The sequence below is a fragment of the Chroicocephalus ridibundus genome, chromosome 4 (genome assembly GCF_963924245.1).
Source record: "Chroicocephalus ridibundus chromosome 4, bChrRid1.1, whole genome shotgun sequence".
NCBI lineage: Eukaryota > Metazoa > Chordata > Aves > Charadriiformes > Laridae > Chroicocephalus > Chroicocephalus ridibundus.
The window spans coordinates 66,768,788-66,784,557 of record NC_086287.1 but is presented as its reverse complement, the minus strand read 5'-3'; the positions used below and the strand labels follow the sequence as shown (position 1 = coordinate 66,784,557).

Below are 15,770 nucleotides of genomic sequence, written 5' to 3'. Positions count from 1 at the left end.
GCTCCCCAGCCTCCCCCCGTGGGAGAGGCGCTGGCCACTCCCACTGCCTTCCTCCCGCGGCCTAAAATGGGAAAGAGCCGCACACAAAATGGCGCCGGGAGGCTGACCGCTGCGCATGCGCCCTGCGTGCCCCGGACCCCCGCCGCCGCCGCAGAACGCCGTGGCCAACCCCCCCCGTCGTCCCCCTCCCTCCCGCTTGTCCCCGCCCCACCGCGTCTCCAAGAGACGGCCCGCACCAATCAGGCAGTGCTGTTGTTCTTCCTGTCCCCCGATCGTGGCTAATCACCGCGCCCAGAGCTACATCCGGATCCAACTCCTACCAATCGCCCGCAGGGGGACGCTGACTTCACTTCAATCTCCACCAATCGCCTAGCGCTCCGAAGGAGAGCCAATTAAAAGGCTCCGTAACCCTACCTGCGTCAACAGCCGACCAATGCCCTCTGTCGGCCGCCCTGTGTCCAATGGGGGTGCTGTCCGCGGCGCCCAATCCGGGTGGGGCAGAGCACCCGGGGCGTCACGAGGAGGCCAATGGGAGTTCAAGCAGGACAGATTCTGCTCAACAGCTTGTTATTGGGCTCGTCGCTGCTGATTTGGTGCGAGTCCGGGCTGGAGAGGGTGGAGCGGGGCCGCGCTCAGCCGCCGCCGCTCGCGGGGCTGTCGTCGTCTCGGAGGGGGCCGCGGCGCCGCGGGAGCCCCGCGCTGCCCACTTCGCTCCGAGTTTCCAGGTAGGAGGCGGCGAGGGTGGCGGGAACGCCTCAGCAGCTGCAACTCCACCGCCGTCCCGGGGAAGGGGACGTGGAGCGGCGCCCGGAGCTCCCCCATCACTTGCCCCCCCCCCCGCACCATCCCGTGAGGGAACGGGGACGCCCGCCGCTCTCCTCACAGCGGGGACGGGGACTCCCTTTCCCGCCGAACTCCGCTCCGTGCCCCTTTTGAGCGCCCCGGCTGCCTTCCCCCCGTCGCTGCCCCGACGCTTGGCGTTGGGGACCGCCCGCCCGCGCCGCCCTCCATCCTCAGCCGTGCGGCGCCGGCCCGCCCTCGCTCCACCTCCCCCTGCCCCGGCCCGGGGGCTGCGGCGGGTGTCCGGGGGCGGAGGGGGGGGGGGGGCGGGGGCGGGGCGGTGGAAGCGAGAAGTCCGCCTGGCCGGCGGCTGAGGGGGGGTGGAGAGGAGGGGGTGGCGGGGCGTCCCTCCGTGGGCAGCAGAAAGTTGTGAGGGCCGAGGAGTGCCGGGAAAGGTAGCGGCGGCGGGCCTGCGTCGGGTTTCCCTCCCGGCTTGAACGCCTGCCCCGTTCTCTCCGCCCTGAGGTGGGGAGCGGGAGCAATGGCGACGTGACATACAGAGGGGGCCGCCGGGCGGGAAGCGGCGGGCGGGGGCCCTGTCCGCCTCCCTCCCTCCGCGGCCCGGCGGGGCTGGGACGGAGCGGCGGCTGCCGCGCGCCCGCGCTGGCCTCTCCTTGCGGCCCGCTGCCCCCTCACGGGGAGACCCCACGCTCTCGCGGCTCAGCCTTCACCGTCGTCCCCCCCCCCCGACCCCCTTCATGTTTTGCAGTGTTTTCTCGTGTGCTCGCGGGGAGGAGAAGACTGAGCTGGAATCCCTCAAATAACCTTTAAAGATGAAGGTAGGTGTACTCCGGAGCGGGGAAGGGCTCCCTTTCCCCCCCGCGGCTGGCTGCTCTGGCATTTTCATTTTTTTAATCGCCTGCCTGGGCAAAGCAACAGTAGGATAACGCTGGCCGGGGTCTCGGTGCGTGCTGCAAATCCTGGTTTTGCCCTCCAGCCGAGGTGTGGGTGAGCGGAGCTCTTACCGTCTCGCAGAAGTCGTCTTAAAATTCATAACGTCTTTGAGTTGTTGTCCTTTGGGCTACGGTCTTTAAATACTTCCTGTATCAGCAGCTGCTTTTTCAAGTTTGCAGAACGTCAACTTTTGTCCTGCCTTAGCTGTTGCTGTTTTTTTTTTCAGTACAAAGGCTTAAGAGTTACAGTATAATTCACAAGAGAGAAAAACGTTTTTGCCTTTAGAATTGAAGAAATAATAACAATTAAATAAAAACCCCGACACCCATAACAGAAAAACAGTTATTTAATATTCTGAGCTGATTTCCTGTCTTGATAGACATTTTCAATGTGGTAATTTTGTCCTTGTTTATCAGTTGCCCCAAGTGTAATAAAGTGGAATGTTGAGTAATAAAGTCCAGATTAAGGAAAACATGATGAAAACCATTTTTTTTCTTAAAATGCATAAGCAATTAAGCTTTGATAAAGGCATTTCAGAAAAGAGAAATACTAGTTAACAGCTGTTTGAAAGATTACAACAAATTTCTCTAGAGATCTTCTATTAGTCAGAAAGAAAAAAAAATAATCCTATCTATAGAATGTTATATACTTAATTGTAAGTATTGGGATAAGAGCAATCACAAATGTTTTAAATAACGGGTATCGTTTCATTGCTCATACCTGAAAAAAAGTACAACTATCTTTTATACTGCCTTTTTGCAATTGAAATATTTTCTGTATGTGCTGTATCAGAATGATGTGAATTAACAGTCACTCCTATACGTTATTACCCTTTTCGTAAGGAGGTGGTTCCACATGTGGGTTCAATACCTTCAGAGATACTTCTGGGAGAGTACTTAGGCTGACAAAATCGGCTGGGGGGATGACGGGGACAGTTTCATTGCCTTACTAAGCTCTGTGCTAACACTCTCCCCAGAGGTGGTCTCAAAACCAGCATAGGTCTGGAGATACCTTGCACATAGAAAGTGCCAAAAGGAAAAAGTGGTGCTTGTTCTCACTGTCTCTGGATATAGCTTGCATTGCCCGTCTAAACCTGGGACAAACACTCATCCCAGAGCTGGGCTCAGAAGCAGCAAATGTATAGCAATTACTCCCACATAGAAACTGCCCGGAGGAAAAAGTTGTGTTTCTTCTCACTGTCTCTGAGTACAGCTTACATAGCCTGACAAAATCGGCTGGGTGGTGGTGGTCACCACTGGTAAAACAAAACTTCTGTAACTTGTTGGTTTCAAGAACAGTCTGATTGTAGTTCTGAGTACAGGTGGTGTTGTATCACTTAAGAGTTAATAGGTTTAAAAGTATAGATGGAGAATTAAATATATAATGATGTAGCTGGAAAAGTAAATGAGAAGAACTAAACTTTGTTCTTATTTTCTCTTCTTAATAGGCAGCAGATGAGCCTGCCTACCTGACAGTGGGAACTGATGTCAGTGCCAAGTACCGTGGTGCCTTCTGTGAGGCAAAGATTAAGACAGTGAAAAGGCTTGTGAAAGTCAAGGTAGTGTACTGTTGTTGTTGCTGATTTTATTAGAGCACTGTGTTGAGAGGACTGTCAGAGGAGATCGTAGTCCTGAAGATTAGGAAATGTTCATCACCCTACTGTATGGGTTTTAAAGAACACTTGAATGTTTTTTTTCATATTTTGGTGTTGAGTTTGGGGTGGGTTTTGTTTGTTTTTTGTTCTCTTGGGGCTGGTGTCTTTTCTATTTTTCTAGGAGCATGCTGGAACAAGAATGAGCTTTCAAATTACCTGTTCTTGCTACTTATTTCCTGATGATGGTTGTCTTCTGTTTAAGAATGCATCAGTTTCACAGCAGTCAGTTCTGATGTCACAAGGGAGAGAATTATGACTTTACATGAATAATGAGTAAGAGTAACCTCTTCAGATGCAAAAGTTCCATTTCGTTCCAGCTGACATTCTCAGTTTTATAGCTCTGAATTTAAGAGGCAATGCCAAAATAAATCAACATAAGAGCAAAAATGGTGGCAATAATTAGTTTCTTAGACCGGGTTTTAGAAATGTCCAGGATAAAATTTGTTAAGTTTCAGCATCTTGACGCTGCTTCTAAAACTGTGCTCTGGCTGTAGCTGAGTTTCTGCACATGCATAGTACTGATGCATAATATTCATCCACGTTTACAGGTCTTAGGCCAAAACAAACAAAAAGGAAAATAATTATTTTGATTTTGCAGTACTGTTGTTGATGCTAATATAGGAAAACAAAACTAAAATGTAATTAGCTACAAGTTAAGAATTAAAAGGGTATATATAGACATATATATAGTATATATAGAAATTTCTATAGTATATACAGAAATTGTTCTGCTCTGTTTTGTCAAAATCCTCCCACTTCCTACTTTCTTGTCTACTGTCCAGGATATGTAAATAATGCTTTAGTGACTTGAAAACCCCTAACGAATAGAGATGAAAGCTGCTTCTTATAACTATACATCTAAGTTTTCATGTGTTTTAATGCTTAGATCAAATAGAACAAGCTATCAGCCTCTTCAGTTACACGCATAGATCGTATCACTTTATCAGAGTGCTTTTCATGATTAGAAAAAAAACCCGCAGTTTAGACCTCGGAGTCTTTTTCCCTGCTCTTAATGAGTACTTTTAGAAATTTGTGATGTTCTGTGAAACGTGTGTTAGTGAGAAGCTCCGTAGGAAGCAGCGTGCTGCCCTTCCTGGTCTGATGTCCTTGATTTTGTATCTGCAACTTTGGTCTGATAGAGTTATTTAGACTGTTGATAGGTGTGAGTTTCTTTCTCTCGTTAAAATCATATGGTTTATTACTCCTTTGTAACATTTGGAGTATATGAGGCTGCTGTGACTTGGTGGAAATTCCTGTCACTGTATCTCAATTATATTCTAACAATTGAAGTTTTAACAAGCTAAGCCTGATATTGTAATTAAGACCCTGGCATGCTTGCCAAGAGTGCAAAGAGTTGAAAAAGTCCAGTAGTCTTTCCTGAGTAGCAGGACAATTTGTATTCACCTCAATGCCGATACAAAATTTTAAATAAAAATTGCATAAACTGCATTATTAACCCATATATGTGTTAATACCAGCACTATTTTAGCGTACCATTAGTGTTCTATTTATAAATACAGGCAGCTACACTGTAGACTATGGTTGGGGGGTAATTGGGGGAGCTAGAAAACTGGACATCTTTCTAGGTGGCAAGGAAGCTGCTGGAACTTTTGATTCCTGGAAAAAAAAGGAATTTTGGATATTTTTTTTTATTAAAACACCATAGAAGTTTTTGCTATAACAAACAGCAGTGAAACCGTTAGTAGCATTGACATCTAAATATTCATCTTTTTTGTTTCTAACCGAGTCTCTGCAGACTCGGTCATTCACATTGTATAGGTTTACATCCACTTTGTCTCATCGCTGTGACTTTCTCAAACGTAGGATTTTTAAAAGGAGAAGCACAATTTACTTGCACTGTAACTGATCCTTATTTTCATTACACTTGCAGTGATCCACATCTTTACCATAAACACTTTCTCTTGCTCGAGGTAGCAGGAATGGTGGTATTGTGGTCGGTTCGGTGATTTTTTGATACATATTTATCTCATATATATATATTAAAATATATATTTGTATTTATATAAAAATATATATTTCTATTTATATATACATATATATTTTAATATATATTTAATAAAGAGGTTTTTTTATTTTGGTTGTAGTTTAATACTCTGTGTGTTGTTCGGAAAGTGCTATGGTTGAAGAGAGAAAAAGCCTGCTTAATCTTCTGATCTGGAAGCCCAGTTCCAGGTGTGCCCTGGATTGCATCAATATCCAAACTCACAGCAAAACGTATTTTCTTTTCCTTGGAATGGCTGGTGTTTGATTTGCCCTGTTACTAAACGTTGGTGAATGTTTCGGATTAAATATTAAATGTGATACCTGGGGCTTCCTGACTGTAAAAGTATTCATGCTAAGTGTTTTGTGTTCTATAATGTTTGAGTCCATTTGATTGATAAAGATCTTGTTTTCCAAAATATTATTATATATACAGTTCCATGGGCTTTTTCTATGCTATTAAGATATATGTATATAAATGTTTATGAATGTCTTTCAGGTGGTCCTTAAGGGGGATAACTCAACTCAGTTAGTGCAGGATGACCAAGTGAAAGGACCTCTAAGAGTATGTATATTGCTTGCCTTTTTCTTGTTATCACATAATTAATTTGTAAAATTCTGATGCCGTTTATGTGAGTACCTGTTCTACAGAATTTAAATCAACAGGAGGAGGCCTATTGCTTTAGATTGGATTGATCCTAAGTAATTAGTCTTAACTCTTCTAGTTTATAGAGGCTGTGCTTCTCCATGTCGTATACTTCATATGCAAACAGTTTTGCACACACAATTGTTTTTGTATCTTCCTATAAGATACAAAACTTCTTTTATGTAATGAAACTTTGAAACTTCTTATAAGTAATGGAGAGCTTGATTACGAAGCTAAGTTCAAGCCTGATAGACATACGGTTGCTCTAACTGTGTTTTAAAAGACTTGATGTATTTTATATAAAAATATATGTTGGTTTGTATTTTTACATGTAACAGTTGTCTGCTAAAATACATAGCTGCATTATAAAACGGTGACTGCAAATAGAGCTCTAGAGCAGATCATCTTTTTTTGTCTTTGTTTTTTCCCTAGCTACTGCAAGAACACCAATGTTGTATGCTGCTGCTGAAATCAGCTACTGACTTAGTTGACAGTATAACAATGTTAAAATATAAGAAATAGTAGTCATTGAATGCATATCAGTAATAGAATAATAATTACTTTGACTGAATATTTGAATGTTTATTTCCAGTTAGCCTTCTGTTATTTCTTGTGATGATGTAAGTCATGCTGAAATTAGATCTTCTGAGTTTTACTGCTTTACTTGCAATTCAGCCTTCATACTTAAGAATGTTTGTTCTTACCCCCTAAGTAACTAAACTTTACAAAGTACCATTTAATTAAAATGAGTCTTTAAACAAAAAAAAAAAAGTAGCTTGCCAGAAGAATTAATGCCTACGTGTGTTTCCCCATTATGTGAGTTTGGGATTACATGTAACCTTGAGATGCTCCTTTGCAGGTTGGTGCAATGGTTGAAACCAAAATGCCTGATGGATCCTTTCAAGAAGCTGTTATCAGCAAGTTGACAGATGCTAGTTGGTATACTGTAGGTGAGTAAACACTTCCTTTCATTTATGGTCTCTAATCTTTGAACACTATGTTTCTAATAATAGGTAATAATGTAAGCAATTATATTTTGTATTGTAAAATCAGAGCTAGATTTTGTAGGGAACTTTTTAAAGTCTTTCAGGTCTTATTTCCTTTTCTTTTAAGGTAGGATAATAATTATTTGATGTTCAGAGGGGCTGTTGCAAAGGTTGCAACCTGCAAAGGTTGCAGGGCTGAGCAGTTAGGTTTTATTTGGCACAACGTCTGTATACTGATATTAGTGTCACTCCCTGGAATTCAGAATGTTTTTTGCAGATTTTAAGACTAAACCTTGTAATTGCACCTCTAGCTGAAAATCTGTGGCATGTAATGAATGACTGAAATGCAAGCCTTCTTTCACTATGTGCAATCTTATACGTAAGAAAAACATGGGGAGCACCACTATGCATTCTGAAGTCATTCCTCCATCTTTTGTAGAGTTGACGGTTGTGTTTTGTATGAAACAACAGAAAGAGCTTTGCAAGCACCTGTCCTTTTTTGCACAATTTTCTTACACCAGTGGAGCATTGTATTCAGTAATAGCATGGAGGGAATGTGCTCCTCTTAATTGTCCTGTGCATGCTGCTCTTTGGCATTGCTTCTGAGATTGGTACTCTCAAATTTAAACTTTCTTTCTTACTAGCTGCCTTGTGTACCAAATGTATTCAGCTTTACTTCATAATCTTTTGTACTCTCTTGAGAAGTCCTCCATTAGATGAAGTGTCAATTATTTTGATTCATGAACCCCTCTTTTTAGAATATAAAGACGATATTTTCAGTAATCCAATGTTTCCATTGCAGTAGGTGAGGTTATGTCATCTTTGTTGGGATCAGGATAAGGCAGATAATTTGGAAGGATTTACTACTTCATGATTATTATTGTTATCTTGTGCTTTAAATATAAACCGGTTGACTTACCGGTCGACAAAGCTCACTGCTCTTTGCGTTTTTTGTCAAGATTTTAACATTGCTGTAAAATTGTAGGATACGTCAGGTCAGGGAGGAAAGGCAGGATTATTTTGGAATGCAGAAGATGTAAAATCTACTTGGTTTAGTACTATGAGGTAACATACCTAATGAAGAACACTGGACCTTCAACTTTGGTTTATATTGACTTAAAGATTCACGGTTCTGATACAGAAGAGATAAGAAACACAGTCTTGCACTAATAAGTTCATGGTTTATGAATTATCATTTCAATTTTAAAACTCTTACTTATTTTAGTTTTGAAGTAGTATTTTTAGCTAATTCTGTTTGAATTTGGACCAGAAGATGTACATCAATAAACTAACCCTACATATTCCTGCTTCAGTGATTAAAAACAGCTTTAAACTGTTCATTGATAAAAAAAACATATTTGTCTCTTTTTTTTTTTTTTTTTTTCTTTTGATCAGTACACTTCTGCCAAAAATCTTTACTTGATGAGCAGGTAATTTGTACGGTGAATACATGCTCTGCCCTGTATTAGTGGATTGTTGTTTAGATTTAGTAAGTTGTTGAACTCTTCCCCACTAATGTAAGAGATAAATAGTGCATGCCATGATTTTTACTTTATTAAATAAAGTGCAGTTCCTCAGAAACTTGAACCAGTGGATTAATTTATTGTCATTTTCTTTCTCCCCAAAATATTTTTTGACAGGTGGGAAAATAAACTCATGTTTGCCATATGCAAATGTATTAAGACGGCTATGATTTCGTAAAAATTTGGAGCTGGGGGGGGTGTGTGGGATTTAAGTAATCTTATGGTACGTTAACATGCAGTACTGTAATATGGCATGTAGAGTATACCTATGACTATGAAAATACAATTGTAATATATTGGAATTGTATTTAGATCTTATGAATGGTTTTGTGAGTTGTGTGTGGTGGTGTGCTTATTGGTATTGAAAGCACAGGTAACATTGACCGAACTAAGCAGATTGTAAAGTTCCGGGTCATTAAAAAAAAAAAAAAATTTTACTTTAAAATTGGGGAAGTGTTCTAGGTTGACTACAGAAACATTGAGATGTGAAAAATAAGCCTTATCTTTTGCCTGCTGCTTCCATTGTGTTTTAAGTTGTGGATAGATATTAGATGTACGTTTATGTTGCTGTGAAGCAAACAGAGTTGAATTGGTTCCCTTTTAATAGATGGTGGGCCATGCTACCTGGCGGTCTTATTGACTGATTCAGTCAAAGCTAAAAGCTTGAGAAGGAAGTGGATTAAACAGCCTTCGGGTTTCTAGAATGTCTTCTTGATGTGATCAGGCTTGAGATGGAAAGTACACAGCAAAGCTGGTGTTTCAGTAATATGTGCTTTTCCTGTACTATTTATTTTCTGTGTTATGTAGCATCTCTTTCTCAGTGATCTAAAAGTAGACTGATATGGATAGGGAAACGATACAGACAAACACTTTCAAAGTATTAAGTACAAATATCTAAAAAATCCACCAAAACAAATTGCATGTATGACTAGTGAGAAGTAATGATGTTCACATTTGTAAATCAGGTTCTCTGCTTCAGATAGGTATCTAAAGAAGAAGAAAAGTCAGCTGAAACAACTTTGCTTTGTTCAGTAAGGTGAGACAGTAGAAATGCTGAGTTTGCCACCAACATAATGAAAGAGCCCCAATGATGCTCAGTTGGTCTGTTTTAAAAGTATCTCCTGTATATTGGTGGTGTTCATGTACCCAAAATAAATAAGGATTTATTTTTATTGTAGCTGCCATGGAATCACTTTTTCACCTATTTTTACATAATAGTGATGCTACTGTAGCCATTTAGTTGTATTGAAATTTTCAGCTGTGATTTGGAAATACTTTTGAAACAAATTTTTCAGTGTAAGCAGGTGAAGAAAAAATGCTGTTTGGAGTGAAAGTTTAACAATGTCTAGAAACGTCATGGCACAAGTCAGCCCTCTCATCTGCTCAGTTGCATCTGAAGTGGGATGACAGTAATGGCATTTTAAGTTCTTTGGGTAGCAAATGGCTCAGTTGGATGTTTTAATCTTTAAAATGCAATTTTTTAAAAATGAACTTAATTTACAAATCTTAAAGTGCTGCATTGATGCTTTTGAAGTACTGAATATATTGCTAGGTGATAATTGCATAGCATTAGAATGTCCATCAGATCTGCTTTCAGCTGAGCCAGGTTTGAATTATGGCTTATTTAGCATACCGTCCACCTGATTCTCTGTTAACTTGTAAAGTGCTTCAGGTAATTACTGAAATGTCTGAAATGACTAAAAAAAAAAAACCCCAAAACACAAAAAAAAACCCCAAAAAACCAAAACCAAAAAACAAACCCGCAATCCAGACCGCACCTTACAAAGTGCATAGTTGTATTTTTCTTCTTTCACATTCTATCTGGAATCTTACAAGCATTACCAGAATTTCAGAAAACAGAAATATTTATGTATACGTTCTTTAAGGAAACACTTTTGTATCCCGTCTGTACAGAACTAGAAGCAATGTAATATCTATATAGAAGTGAGAAATAGTATTTCAATTGAACAAGCATCCAAAGAGTTGCTGTTAGAATTGCCTTTTTTTTTATTGCCCCATCAAAACAAAAGTGTTGTCTCTCTTTTGACAAAACTCAGGTCAATAATCTGTATATGCTTAGATCTCGTTAAGTGTATGTAATTTAACCTGTCTATAACTTTAAACAAAACAAAAAAAACCAGATAAATACCTTGAGCCTTGTGCCTTTTATTTTGCTAGATAAAATCATGGAAAAGTTTTTCTAAAGAGAGAAAGAGAAAACGTGTTAACTTTAAGAATTTTTGCTCTGCAATGAGTAGGAAATAGGAAAAAAACACTGAACAGTGAGAGGCATTTGCGGTTTCTAGCAGACCTTGCTGTCAACAGTAGGACTTCATATACTGTTTAGAGTGAAAAGGATTTATTTTTTTAGAATTATGGCTTTTGGGCTTCATCTAGTATTTTTAGATAAGAGAAGACATGTCTTTTATCCTTCTAAAAGTTATCATGAAATGGCAGAATATTTTAACATAAATAGTAAAGAATTTATTTTTCTCATTCTTTTCAACACTGCATGAGTCTGCAAAGCCAACAGAGTTTTTCCTTTTTGGCTCTAATGCGGAGTTGTACATTAACATGGCCCAACTTTGCCTGTGCTGTAAGCCAGACACCACTTGAGACACCTCTGTGAGCCCCATACCTCTGCTTATTCTGCTCTCCGGCCTCACATGGTCGTAACTTCCTCCTCTCATGCAGTCGCTGTGGCAGTTTGCAGGGAATGGTGAGAGAGTGTGTGCTGAGAGGATTTAGATGCTGAGTGCTCATCCTTGTGCCAGCGAGGTTTTAGGTAGTCTGCTTGAGTTGTTCTGAAAAGGAAGTATAATCTCAGCCACCAGTTGCATCGCTCTGGGGTACTGCATTTGGGAAGGCAGGTGACAGAAATGAAAGGTAAAAAAGTATTTGGTTCCAGTCCTCTCTCATGTTGCATGGATTTTGAAAATTCTGATTCATTAAGTGAGAATATTTATCAGAAAACGAACCAACCAACTCCTGAGGACTTTCAGGAGCAGGATTGCTATTTATAGTCACATTTTCCTATTTTTCAAATAAGTTTTACTCTTCTGATGCTGTATGGAGATATCTATGCTAACAGGAAAAATTGACTTGATCCTGGCTCCACTACAACTTTAAGATCCTACCATGCCTTTTTCCTGTATGATGATAAAAGCTATCAGTGCCACTACAGTCAATTTATTTCATCCATGCCACAGGCTTGTCGGTTTGTCTTTTTATAACTTGAACAGCACACTTTTAGTAAGTGGCAAGGCGCTAGTCATGTTTGTGTGGCTGGTTTGACAGTTCTTCCCAGCATCCTGTTGAGTTCTACATCCCAGAAGCATCACTTCATCTCCTGGCTGTGCATGTGTCATCCAGGAATCCAAAACAAGTGTGGCAGGGGAAGTGTACGGTTGCCCCACTTTGCTCTATACCACCCTGACCCACCATAGATTTGTTATTTCTGTCTTCAAAATGTTGCTTGGGTGGATTTTGAGGAAACACTGTATTTACCTGGAGTCCTTCAGTAGGACATGTTGTTGTTTAAGTGCACCTGTGGCACATAGGAACTCTGCAGTAGCTGTGTTGATAGCTTTCTGGAGAATCTAGGAAAAAATAGTAGCACCACACTTTGTGCTTACGCATGTTTAGGCAACATGCAGGTAGAAGAGCAGATGTGATAGTGAAAAAGTGTATTAACTGAACTTTGTTGCAATTCAACTGCATAGAGCCTTTGGTTATAAAACCATCTTTATTACAGTGTGGACTGAGTGTTTAAAAAAAAAAAAGTACAAAGAATACTGTAGGGAAAGCAAGGAAGGAGATTTTTTTTTTTTAAAAAATCTATATGTAAAGATAGTAAGATGACTAACAGCTCAGAAAAAAAGCAGTTTCAGAAAGCGGGTTTTTGTTTCTAAGGTGATAACCTTCTATGAGTAGACTCAGAGGTCACGCTTCTGTGTTTCAATGATATTTAATGTACTTTTCTAAGAGGAACTGAAGCTCATTTAAAACGACTTGTTTTTTTTTTTTTCCTCCAATTAGAGTTCTGTTGCCTCTTCAGTAGCACAATACACTGCAGTATCTTGCTTTTAAGCCCTCTTACAGTGATGAATTGGTAGTTAGTACAGTCCTTGCCTATTAGGTCATTCAACAAGTATTGCATGACTCTTTGTACTTTCTATATTGTTTCCACAGCTGAAAAACAAAAATCATTAAAACTTGCATACATTTATCAAGACATTCATAGATAGCATTTCTGATAGCTCGCAAATTACTACTTTGTCAGGCAGCCACTGAAAATAATTCAGTGTGCATAGTGACACTAGAGCAGTTTCTACTTCTTGGTATGTACTTCATTGTTTTGCTAAATTTTAAAGTTTCTGAATGGGGTGGGAAATGAGGGGAAAAAATGTTTGCTTGCTGTGCAGTGTAGAATTTCTCCTCCTTTGGGCAGCAACATACTTGTTGGGTTTGAACAACATAACTTGTTGGATTTGAAGTTAGCAAGCAGATGCAGCTTTGAGGGTTGTTTTCCCTGTTTACTTGTCTATTACAGGACTGCCTTGTTCTGGTAACACTGATTGCTCTGTGTATAAGTAATATGATAAATATTATAAGGATATTATTGCTAGTGTCCTGCTATATTCTCCTTTTTCTTTGCTTTTTTTTTAATCTTAGTGATGTTTATAAACACGATGTAGTTAAATTGATCTGCAGTATTTTGTGGCAAGCTTCTTCACAGTTCCTAAAATGATTTTGATTAGTCGTCTTGTTAATATTTCTTCCATAAATAAATGAGAACTAATGTTGAGACAGTGTTTTTGTTAGTGTTAGCATTATTTTTGTTAATGGCATATACAGGCCTGCTTCAGACAGGGAATGGAAGATACCTGCTCATCAGTAGTGAGTTGAAAGTTGTGCTGTTTAATTTATTTTTGACATACTCAACTTTGAATTGAGAGATTTTTTTTTTTTCTAACTTTTGGGAAGTATTGTATTGATTCCCACTGGGAAGCTTTGTTTTTGTGTTGTAACTTTGACTTGCCTAGACTTCCACAAACAGAAAAAAAATCAATTCTGTTTCTTTCCTGTTATTATCAAAAAGATTGGGACGCAGCAAAATTCTGAAAACTTCCATTTTATTTTCATTATTTGAATATGCTCTCTGTGGAGCACATTGGCCAGAGACTGTTCCTCCAGGTTGTGCTGCTTAGTTGTATTTTTTTCCCTTTTGTCAGTGTTCGTCATTAAGCAACATATGTGGAAGAAAAGCCTCCAGCCAGCAGAAACGTTGCTTTTCTTTCTGTCATTCCTACTTTGTTATATTGACTCTTAAATAGTAGTATATAAGTTCCTGGGTAGTGTGTATCATTCTCTTTCCAGAAGTATTTACTGAAGTATGGTACGCCCTGTTTCCTCAACAAGTACATGCCCACTACAAGATTAGGCGATGGTAATACTTCACGGGCTTCTGCTTTTTCAGACTTGTTTCTTTGGAAGGACAGGATTGTAAGTTCCTCTTCTAAGATAAATACTGTGGCACTGTAGACACATCTTTTGATGACTACATTACATGTGTATGGGGGAGATACCTTTCTGTCTTCCATTCCTATTTCTTTCCCTCCTTAACACAACTGATACTGTTCAGTGAATTCTTACGGAATGCAACCTCTAGAATTCCTGCTGTTGGAGAATTTGGAGTTGTAACAATAACCTTATTAAGGAATTAATACAAGTTATTCAACATTAATTTAACAGTTTTTAATTTGTCTGTTTGTACTAGGCATTTTAACAGGAGTTGAACAGTCTTAGTTCTGGATGAGGTTAAAAAGAGGAATGAATTTGCAACTTAGCGTCTTAAGTTCTTCTGACGTGACTGCTATCATAGTATCAAAGTATTGCGTAGCCAAAAAATGTGCCATCTGCCATACTGCTTTTATTTATGAAATCCTTGATGTATGATGCTGTACATCAAAAAGACATTCTCTTAAAGCCTCTAGGACTAGCATTAAAAAGTCATGTGTAGGGTGACAGCAGTACGAACAGTACTTTGGTGAAGTAGATTATTCTTAAAAGTGAGATGGAAACCACAAGGCCTACTTAGTTTAAGAAAGTTATATATTTTTAAAAGTGCTGAGACAATCAATGTGTGTTTCTCATTACACATTTCAGTAATGTGCAAACAAATATTTTCCCTAGAAAAGAAGCAAGTTTAAAGTAACTACAATTACAGAATATTTCATGCATTGTGAATAATTGGAGAGACTTCTTACTTGGGCCCACTTTAGTAATTCAAATAGTTGATATTTTTATATGAAAAGTGGTGCTCTCCTTTTTCCATTGACACTGTATAAAGTGATCACTAATTTAGCTAAGGAAATCTTTCTTTTTATGCTGTCCTGTTACATATTTTGATCTTCTGCAAAGGTGTTGTTTTGTACTAAGTTGTGCAGCTAGGCTGTCATTACAACATAAATCATTGTAGAATGAGAAAACAAATGCTTATCTATCTAAAAACTCTTACGTGGTCAAAGAAATTTTCAGTTTGTCCTTGAAGCAATTAAATGACTTTGAAATACGAGAGAGATTAGTGCCTTCTGTTTCTGCCCCTCATGGTCCTTCTACCTCTGCCCTTACTGGTCCCCATCAAGATAGAAACTTCAGTCCTGGAAGAAAATTACCCAGGTAAATTGGAACATTGGACTTGATTACTTTGAAGGAATCATGCATTCTTACGCTCTGCCATGCATTTTCATTTCCCTGGGACAGGACACTCTCACATGGCTGCTGAACAGAGATGTTTTTTCTACGCTTGCATTTACGTTATGCCAGTTCTTTTGGCCTGCTGCAGTTCAGGAAGGAGGTCTGAGAATTTGTGCTTTTCCACCGTCCTTTCCTGAAGTTGTGTGATAACTGCCTCTCACATGAAAGAAAGTACTCTATCCTTTTGGAACGAGTGGCTTTCCTCTTATGGGCAGGAGAGGGGTTTCAGAAGGGGCTTTGGGGTTTGTTTTCTCTTTTGGTAATCCATGTGTTTCAGTTCTGGAAAACGTGGAGTGGCCTAATACTCTTTCCCTGTATGGCAAGGGACAAGCAGCTTTTGTAGAACAGTCCAGTTCTGTACCTTCAGTTAGAGAAAACAGAGAGAAATGTCAGGAAATGGCTGGGAGGAAGAGGGCTGCTTTGGAGGTGTGGGGTAGACTTGTCTTCATTCAGGTATGAAACTGGGA

General features: G+C 39.9%; 1 protein-coding gene across 3 annotated transcripts in view; it reads left to right on the top strand.

Moving 5' to 3' along the window:
- The first annotated feature begins 474 nt into the window (after positions 1-474).
- Positions 475-15,770, top strand: part of ARID4A (AT-rich interaction domain 4A) — a 50,794-nt gene continuing 35,498 nt past the window's right edge. The window contains exons 1-5 of one of the 3 annotated variants that reach the window (XM_063333667.1): positions 475-725; positions 1,550-1,619; positions 3,182-3,292; positions 5,889-5,954; positions 6,895-6,985. In XM_063333667.1, the coding sequence (XP_063189737.1) occupies positions 1,614-1,619; positions 3,182-3,292; positions 5,889-5,954; positions 6,895-6,985 (274 nt within the window). In that variant the 5' untranslated portion in view covers positions 475-725; positions 1,550-1,613. Of the gene's footprint in view, positions 726-1,178; positions 1,236-1,549; positions 1,620-3,181; positions 3,293-5,888; positions 5,955-6,894; positions 6,986-15,770 lie in introns of those variants that run through there. The other 2 variants (XM_063333669.1, XM_063333668.1) reach the window with 2 other exon arrangements.